Below are 10,101 nucleotides of genomic sequence, written 5' to 3'. Positions count from 1 at the left end.
TACGATTGTCATGAGATCAATAAAATTTATCACTTTCAATGACTGGTCGCTGTATAATTTCTGTTGTTATAGCCTAGTCTTTAAACCCATAGCATAAAATTTCGATTTTTAGTTTTAGCAACAAATATGAGGAAATTAAAATTTGCCTAAAAAACGCTAAACTGAAAAATTCATAAAACAAACGATCTTACGTCACATGATATATTTTACAAAAACAACGTTAGGTAGAATTTCTACCTAAAGTTGTCTAGTTTTAAAAATCGTACTTGTGCAATCGAAAATAGGGAGTTTTAGAAGCTTTAGATCGTTTTTAATGTGACCGGTTTTAAGGATATTTCAAATGCCTCATAGTTGTTACCAAAATTAAAAATCAAACTTTCATGCTATAGGTTTTGAAGATTCGGTTCTATAAACATAAATTCAATAGTGAAGGGTCACTGGAAGTAATACATTTTATTGATCTAAAGACAATCGTTCAAATTGGCAAGATCGCGGGGAAAAAAGTGTAAAAAAATGTGAAGACTTATATAAAGAATGGTGGATCCGTGAAGGTCGCATCGAAGCAGTTAATCCTGTTATAATTTACCACTCGAATGAGGATAGCGACGACAGTGATTATGGCTGTCAATATGATGGTTGATGATAGTTTTAGGAGATTAGGAGAATAAGAGCATTAGTAAGTTTTTTTGTTTTTTTTTATACTAATTGAATATTCGACTAAATAAATTACGCTATTTAATTACTTAAGTATTGTTACACTTCGTTTAAATCACGTAATTCCAAAACCAACTTGTTTACAATACTAAACTCAATGATAGTAATTATATTATACTTCAAAATCTGAATTACAACTGTTCTATAAACTATCACCTCTATGTTTATATCATGACTTCATATTAAAATCTAAAGGTTTATATCTGTCAACAGTATTTTAAAAATGGGGAGAATTTATTATTGTACAATTCAGCGAATTGGACCATTTAAATCGATATCTTAAAACAGTCGTATATTCGTGGAATGGAGTATACAAGCTTACACATATAACAGCTTGTATATGTATATATATTATATTTACTATTTCTTGTATTTTACTAATTTATACTACTGTTACGATAAATATTACGGCGTGTAAAACTGTAAATATTTTATTACTAATTCTTTTCTATTACCTGAATGTTTACCTGAATGATGATCAGTCACCCTCGATTCGAAATTTTCAGAGACAGGCCGAATAAAACCAGCATGGGTGACTTTCTCGGCTCTTCGATGGGGGATCGCCGCGATTCTCGAATAACGGGATTTTATATTTAAAGAGGAATTTTGTTGTAAACCGACAGTTAGTTTTTGAACATCGCGTCGAGTTTTTAAAATGTAATGCACGTAGATAAATTATATAATTATTAAGTGTAAGATAAATTAGTTATATTGTCCAAATAAAGACTTTAAATAAACTTATAAGTGTTAGAACCTTTAATAATAAATAAAAAACATTATATTAGATTAATAATAATACTACACTACATATTATTTCATCAAATCAATATTTCATTCTATTTTAAACAGTTCTATAAAGTGAAATGCATGGGCTATAATTCTCAAAAACAAATAAATCCATTTAATAGAAGAATGAACGCGACGTTGTTCTTTTCCAACCGTAGAGCGTCGGTTATCTATCACCTTTCTACCGCCTCCGAGTTCTCATACATCTTGTCTTCTCTACTATCTCCCTAGTTCAAACCGCACTCTTGCCTTTTATATAACCGCGAAAGAGAATCCTCTTGCCCCTTTTAAACATATGTTTCAAATTGTCTCGAAAATTATATCCGTTATTTCTTATTTGTTTACGCACACATACCATTTAGCTTTTTTAATATAGCGATTGAATATATACATATGTATTTTATTATTATTATATTGTTGATTTTATTTCTCGCGTTTTTTATTAACCCTTCAATTTTTCTGTTTTCTCATTACCTTATTTCGTCTTTCAATTAGTTTTTTGATATTTTATTTCTTTCCTTTGAGTTTGTTGGATATTTTTGGCTTATTATTTTTCATCGTTTCATCAAAAATAATACTCGCGAAAACCGCATAATAATGCTGTAGGTTACTGGCTAAGCTATTTAGTAAGGAACTAATATTTTTTTAAAAATTTATTATTATACAGGGTTACACAGACAGAAAGAGAAAAACTTCTTAAACTTAACAGGTAAATAGGTCTTAAAAACTTTTGCACATATAGAATAGTTAATACAATGGAATAGTTAATAACGTATTTTTCTTTTCTTTCTTTTTTCTTCTCAGGAATTTACATCAAAATCTAATTTCAAAATATAGGATGTTCACAAATGGTACGGGATTTCTTTAAATTTGAAGCCATAGCAAGTCAATAATGTATTTTATAATTTAAGTGAAAAGAAAAATCAGTTGTCTTTCGACTAGTATTAGGGTTTTCTATCTTCTTCTTCTAGTGTTGTCTCCACTAATGAAGATTGGCTATAACCTATGCAAATTCGTCTTTATCTTTTGCTTTTCTTAAGAGTGTCTGTGTGTTTAACCCGGTTCAGTCGCGAATGTTTTTCAGCCAAGATAGTTGTCGTCTTCCAGGACCCCTTTTTTCTTCGATTTTACCCTTCATAATCAGCTACAACAACTCATACTTATCATTTCTAAGTATGTGCCCCAAATATGCTGTCTTTCGCCTTTTAATGGTGGTCAAAAGTTCTCTGTCTCTTCTCATTCTGTGCAACACCATTTCGTTCGTAATATGATCGGTCCATGGTATTTTCAAAGTTCTCCTAAAAAGCCACATCTCAGAAGCTTCCAGTTTTCTCATTAAGTCAACATTAACAGTCCAGGCTTCGACACCATAAAGAAGAATAGAGTGGATATAAAATTTTACCATCCGATATCCAGACTCCTAAGTATTTCATTTTGTCCACTTGCTCAATATCTTCATTTTTTATCTGGATCCTTGTAATGACTTTGCCCCTCTTACTGATAACCATGGTTTTTGTTTTCTTTATATTTATTGTTAAACCAAACTGTTCTCCAGCATCACAAATTATGTTTAGTAACGTCTGCAGGTCTGTCTCACTTTCAGCGATAATGACTGTATCGTCAGCATAACGGATGTTATTTAAATTTTCACCATTTATCCTGATCCCATCTGTACAGTTTTCAAGTGCTTGCGTAAATAACTCTTCGGAATATATATTAAATAGTAATGGTGAAAGTACACAGCCCTGTCTCACCCCTCTACTTATCAGTTGCGCATCCATGCTATTTCCATCTAATGTTACCACAGCCCAATGGTTCCAAGAGAGATCTCTCACTATGTTAATGTGATTTTGTCGAATCCTTTTCTCTTTAGACATTCCATGAGAATGTTATGTCTAACTTTATCGAAATCTTTCTCATAGTCTATAAACGCAACGAAAAGATATTTTTGTTGGTCTCGACATTTTTGGGCAAGAGTTGTGAAACTATACAGAGCCTCCACGGTTCCGAAGCCGTTACGAAAGCCAAACTGTCTATTACTTATATCTGCTTCGCACTTTCTGAATATTCTTGCATGTATAATCTTTAAATATGTTTTTAATAAGTGTGACATTAAGCTGATTAATTTATAGTCATTACAGTGTTTGGGGTTCTTGTTTTTTGGTAGCGGAACAAAGGTCGATAGCTGCCATTCTGTAGGTATCTCACCAGATTTTAATGTTGTTAAAGAGTATAGTTATTGCACTTAAATTGTCTTCGTCTATAAGTTTAATCAGCTCGAAATGAACTTCACCTGGCCCAGGGGCTCTGCCAGATTTTGAGTTGTTTATAGCATGTTGAACTTTAGATTTTAATATTATTGGAGCTTCCTCGTTATCTACTTGTATTGGTTCCGTTCTTGTATCCATGAAAAGATCATCAATATATTTAGTCCATACTTGTTTTATTTTAATTGAGTTATTAATAGGTTTACTGTTTTTGTCAATTAATCGGTTAGGTGTATATGTTAGAAGATAAAAAACTACTTATCCCGGAGCAGAACGGCTTTCGTCAAAATAGACCAACGACGGATATCCTAGTTAATATTAAATTCGAAGTTCACGAATCACTGTTTAGCTATTTTAACAAACAACACTGTTTAGCTATTTTCTGCGATATAACGAAGGCCTACGATTGCACATGGAGATATGGTATAATAAAAAAGCTTTACTTTTGGAGTATTAATGGACAATTCTTAAAATTTATTTAAAATTTTCTTCAACTCTAAATATTTAAGGTACGAGCAAATGGAACACTATCATCAACTCGAATCCAGGACAGTGGAGTCCCCCAAGGATCAGTGTTAAGTGTTAAGTGTTAACTTTATTTCTTGTTGCAATTAACGATATCAAAGAAAGACTGTATGCAGACAATCTCCTACTAAGAGAAACAAATCTAGGATCCACCCAAAGAATCATTCACAACACATTAAATCATCTCCAGAACTGGTCTTATAAACAGGACTCAGCTTCTATAGCGAAAAAACAAAATGCTTGTTCTTTAAAAAAAAAAGCGAAAAGCAGATAATCCAATTTTAACATTGAATGGTAAGAATCTTATTTTTGTAAAATAAATAAAATTCCTCGGTCTTACATTTGACAAAACATTGGTTTTTAACAGTCACATTAAAAATCTAAATGGTACTTGCCAGCAAAGCATTAATATTTTGAAGGCACTGTCGAACATCACCTGGGGCAGCAATACGGCAAATATTTTTATCCTCAGTTTGATCAAAAATTGACTACGGCTTAGTGGTATATAACTCATCTAAGAAATATGTTCTTAAAGAACAAGATATAATTCAAAATATGGGCCTGCGAGTCGCCTTGGGTGCCTTTCGAACAATCCCCATAGTATAGTGAGTCAATATATGCAGTGAGTCAGGGCAAACCTCTCTAGAATTTAGAAGAGATTTTTTAAATTTGTCGTTTGCTTGTAAAGTTTTATCCTCTCCGGATAACCCAGTCTACCATAATGTTTATAACAATCGTTTCAGCCACTACTTCTGATCTCACCTTTAATGCAGTCAGCCTTTCTATGAACGAATTAACCTATTACTTCATAAATATAGCATAACATTAACGACAATGTACCACCTTACCGAAAACCCTTCTCCTCTATGAACTGTAAATAAACCACCAGTAATCATTTTTTTATAGAAAATGACGTCATCGAAGCAGTTAACGAATTTGTATACCTGGGAACGCTCGTCAATACTGAAAATGACACTACCGCAGAGATAAACCGCAGAATTTGCACGGCTAATAGATGCTATTTTGGGCTTAATCTCTTTTTTAAATCTACAGTTATATCAAGAAATACAAAAGTAAAACTCTACAAAACAATAATACGCCTAGTCCTAACATATGGTTCAGAAACCTGGACTTTAACAAAAAGCAATGAAAACATGTTAGGATGTTTCGAAAGAAAAATACTAAGGTGCATCTATGGAGCGGTAAATGTAAAATGGTGTCTGGAGAAGACGATACAACTTCGAACTCTATAGGATATACCAGGAACGATAGGACGTCTGAGGTGGGTAGGCCATGTAATGCGGATGAAGCAAACCGACCCAGCTAGAAAAACGCTCCTCGCTAGAAATATGGAAATACGGGCTTGGCGGAGGAAGGCGATGGATAGGGACGACTGGAGAACAATTCTTGGGGAGGCTAGGACCCACACAGGGTTGTAAAGCCAAAATAATGATGAATCATTTTTTTAAGAAACAGCCAAGAAACTAAAAAACACCCATTTTAGAATACCCCCCACCCCCTTTACACTAGCAACATCCTTGAAGCGATGAACCTTAGTGCGTTGACCTTTAAAAATAAAATGGGAGGAACTTATTAAGTGGCAACGAAATAATTATGGATATAAACTACCCAAACTCTTTTTTTGCTGCTTTAATGTCCAAAATTTGGGAATATCATAGATCCAGTTATTATTAAACATGGCTTTCAAAAGGCTGGAATTTTTACATTTTGTGACGCCGTAATCCCCATTGAAAGTTATGGACCACAAGCATATAAACGTTGGTGCACTTTTCAAAAACGTCAGGCAAATGTAGCTGTATCCACTTATAATGCAGCCGATTAACCACAAACAATCTTAGTATCCACTATAAGCATAATGGCGAACGAAGTCAGTATTTTTAAAGGCAGAGAGTCAACATCTATAAACCATCGGCAGATAACGTTTAAAAAATTGCTTCTGGACCAAATAAAACAAACACCAAAAACTACCATCGGAAGAAAAATATTCTGCGCTGGTGCAGAAGTAATCACTTAAGGAGACGCTGTTGATAAACGGAAAAAATCCAAAACCAGTGGCTTGAAAAATCCATCAAAATAAAAAAGTTTAAAAAATGGCTGATGATAACAGTAGCAAAGATGACGAGTCAAAAAAAGAGAATATTCGAAGCAAAAATTAAAATAAGCAGAAAATACGAAAAACATATCCTTATTTAATGAAGACAGTAGTGATGTCCACAGTATTGAAGTTAAACAAAGCATTTTAATCCTCTATCACTCGAATCGTTAGAAAAAATCTAACTTAAATATTTCGCCATAATTTTCGAAATATTGCTTAGGTACCTATTATCTTATAGCCGACAGCGGCGACAGCAGTGTTGTTAATTCAAATCTAACACGCGAGCGATCTCGTTCGTCGGAGCGTTAGAAAAAATCTAACTACGCGAGTGTTGATTTTTAGAGAGATCACTTAAGAAAATGATATTATCATAAAAGGTAAGATTTTTAATGAAATACTTATAGATTGTTGAACATCCGTTATTATAAACGCTATTTTGGTTTATTACAGGTAAATATGGACAAGAAAATGGAAAACAAGTTACTAAAATGGTATGAAGAGATAGACAGCGATGCGGAACCACTAGATTCTGATAAGAACTTAAGTGATGTTCGTTCTGAACACAGTATCCACAATACAGATTTTGAGCAGTCCACACAAGATCTACCCAGCGATCCTGAAGACGCGATGGAAGAAAGCGGCCAAGATTATGGTTATCCAAGATTTTATGGCAAAGATAAAACACCATGGTTGAAATATAAGAAACGCACTCCCAAAGGTAAGACCAAAGCTTGTAATAATGTTACAAAATTACCTGAGGAAAAAACAAAAGCAAAAATCGCCAAAACCATACTAAAATGCTGGAAATTGTTTTTCTCGCATGCTATGATCAATAATATTGTAAAATATACAAATCAAAAAGTGGATATGATGAGAGTATTTTATACTCGCCCTAGGGATTGTCCTGCTGTTGACTACGAGGAAATGCAAGCATTTATCGAACTTTTGTTCCTTGCTGGGGTAAAGATAGCGCAACATATAAATACTGATGAACTCTGGAAATTAGATGGCACAGCTCCAGATATTTTTGCAGCTACTATGTCCAAGAAAAGATTCCACCAAATAATTCAAGCTGTAAGATTTGACGACGCCACTAAGAGGCAAGAAAATTCTGCAGTTGATTATCTGCACTCATTCGAGAAATATATAAAATGTTTGTCACTAACTGTTTATCTGCATACATTCCTGGATTCTATGTGACCATAGATGTAATGTTGGAAGCGTTCCGTGATCGATGCAAATTTAGGCAGTATATAGCCAATAAGCCAGCGAAATACGGAATCAAGATTTATGCCTTGGTGGGATCTAGAACATTTTTCACACACAATCTCGAAATTCGCCCCGGCAAACAAATTGAAGGACCATATCAACTACCTAACGATGCATCTAGTGTATTAAAAAGACTTATACGACTCATAAGTGGAATCGGTCGAAATGTAACTACGGATAATTACTTTTCCTCTGTACCATTAGCCAACTCTTTATTGAACGATTATTGCTTCACAACGATAGGTACTTTGCGTAAAAACAAACAACAAATTCCCACTGAGTTGACAAACGTAAAAGGAAGACCTTTATGTAGTAGCATATTTGCATATCAACACTACACAGCGATGGTTTCATTGATGAAAACACCAAAGAGCATACCATGAAGCCGGAGATTATTACTGATTAAAACTTCACAAAAGGCAAAGTGGATGTTGTTGATAAAATGAAGGCAGAATACTAGGTGACTCGATTTAGCAATCGCTGGCCGTTTACTGTTTTTTGCAGCCTACTAAATATTTCAACTATAAACAGCCAAATAATTTACAACAATAACACTAATATTGTAACATCTCGAAGAAGCTACATTGCGGAGCTTGGCAAGCAACTTTTAATGTCCCATCTTCAACTAAGTTTCAATATCCCAAAGCTGCTTTTTAAGTTGAGACTCAGGATCTGAAATATAACCGGCGAAAAGCCATCAGTTTCTCAAGGGGCAACTCCAACTATAAAACCAAGATGTTTTGTTTGCCCTGTAAGGAAGAACAGAAGAGCACACTGCCTGGAAGAAGAATAAATCTAATAATTTTATGTGTAATGCGTACATTTTTTTGAAATAAGTCCCCTTATTTGTTTTGTTCTAGGGTAATGTATATATTTTTTTTAGTTTACCTAGTAGTTTCTTTTGCAGTTTTGTTTTAAAAAAATATAAGTTTATCATTTTTAGTGAGTTAATAGCCAATAAGTACTAATGACTCCTTTATTTGACCTATCCCCATATGTTAGATAAAATCTAACACGCGAGTGATGGCGTAATTTTTTTTAGGTGCGAGTTATGGTGGGTTAAGCAATTTTACCGTATTTGAAGTGGAAGAAATAAATAAAGAGATTAAGTTCCTCAATCAAGTACAGTTAGACTTGACAAAAATAAACGTGAATGAGTATATTGTGTGTATAATATGTATATAGACTTTAAACAAGCTTTTGATAGTGTGAAAAGAGACAGAATGCTGGAAGACCTTTGTAATCTAGGTATACCTAAGAAATACATCAGCCTCATAAAAATGACGTTGCAGGGTTCAAAAGCCGTAGTAAGAGTAGATGGAGAACTGACTCCCCTGTTTAACATCAACATGGGAGTAAGACAGGAAGATGCCCTATCAACCATGCTATTCAACCTAGTTCTTGAGGCAGTCATCAGAAAAACCAATATAACCGGCCATATAAACACCAAATCAGTACAAATTACTGCATATGCAGACGACGTAGCCATCATTACTAGGAATAAGCCACGACTAATGGAAGTGTTTAAACAAATTGAACCTGAAGCAAGAAAAAGAGGTCTTAAAATAAACGAAGCAAAAACGAAGTATATGACAGTCAAAAGAATAACTGACAATGAAAATAATATCACAATAGACAACTATACTATCGAACGAGTGGATGTCTTTACATATCTCGGCACAGAAATCAATCAGAAGAACTCCGTAAGTAGCGAAATTAATGCACGTATTTCCAGCGGGAATCGTACATACTATGCTAATAAAAGATTGATGACATCGAAATTATTAGACAAAAGAACCAAAATGACTATCTACAGAACACTGATTACACCCGTAGTAACCTATGGATGTGAAACTTAGGTAATGACGAAAAAAGATGAAGCACAACTCAGGACATTCGAGAGAAAAATATTGAGGAAAGTATATGGCCCGGTACAAGAGGAAGATGGCACATGAAGAATCAGGAGAAACGACGAGGTTAATGAGTTAAATGAAGGTCATGACATTGTAAGATTTGTGAAAAGTCAAAGACTGTCATGGCTGGGACATGTGCAGAGACAAAACGATGCAAAAACAACAAAGAAAATGTTACAATGGAAGCCCATAGGAAGGCGAAAAAAAGGAAGGCCCAGAACGAGATGGTTGGATGACGTGGAAGACGACCTGAAAACAATGAACATAAGACAATGGAGAAGAAGGGCACAAGAGAGATCTGAATGGAAGGACATAGCCAGACAGGCAAAGACCCATCCAGGGTTATAATGCCAAAAGAAGAAGAAGAGTATATTGTGGTTAAATTCAATAAAAAGAGACAAGTTAAAATGAACATAAGTTAATTAAAATAAAAAGAACCATGCCTAGAGGAAAAATGTTGTCGGCGAATTAGTAAGACATACACATTTCATTGGCTGTTGTAGGGGAGATA

At 34.2% G+C, this 10,101-nt stretch overlaps 1 protein-coding gene across 1 annotated transcript; it reads left to right on the top strand.

Annotated features, from left to right (window-relative positions):
* Nucleotides 1-7,619: 7,619 nt before the first annotated feature.
* On the top strand, nucleotides 7,620-8,060 carry LOC140436054 (uncharacterized). The gene has a single exon (XM_072524766.1). The coding sequence runs from the start codon at nucleotides 7,620-7,622 to the stop codon at nucleotides 8,058-8,060; it is 441 nt and encodes a 146-aa protein (XP_072380867.1).
* Nucleotides 8,061-10,101: the final 2,041 nt, after the last annotated feature.

Source organism: Diabrotica undecimpunctata, chromosome 3, assembly GCF_040954645.1.
Source record: "Diabrotica undecimpunctata isolate CICGRU chromosome 3, icDiaUnde3, whole genome shotgun sequence".
Classification (NCBI taxonomy): Eukaryota; Metazoa; Arthropoda; class Insecta; order Coleoptera; family Chrysomelidae; genus Diabrotica; species Diabrotica undecimpunctata.
The sequence above is the reverse complement of the archived record's forward strand: the minus strand, read 5'-3'. Positions and strand labels throughout refer to the sequence as shown.

Coding starts and splice junctions, on each gene's coding strand:
- LOC140436054 (XM_072524766.1), top strand. CDS start 7,620: ATGTTGGAAGCGTTCCGTGATCGATGCAAATTTAGGCAGTATATAGCC.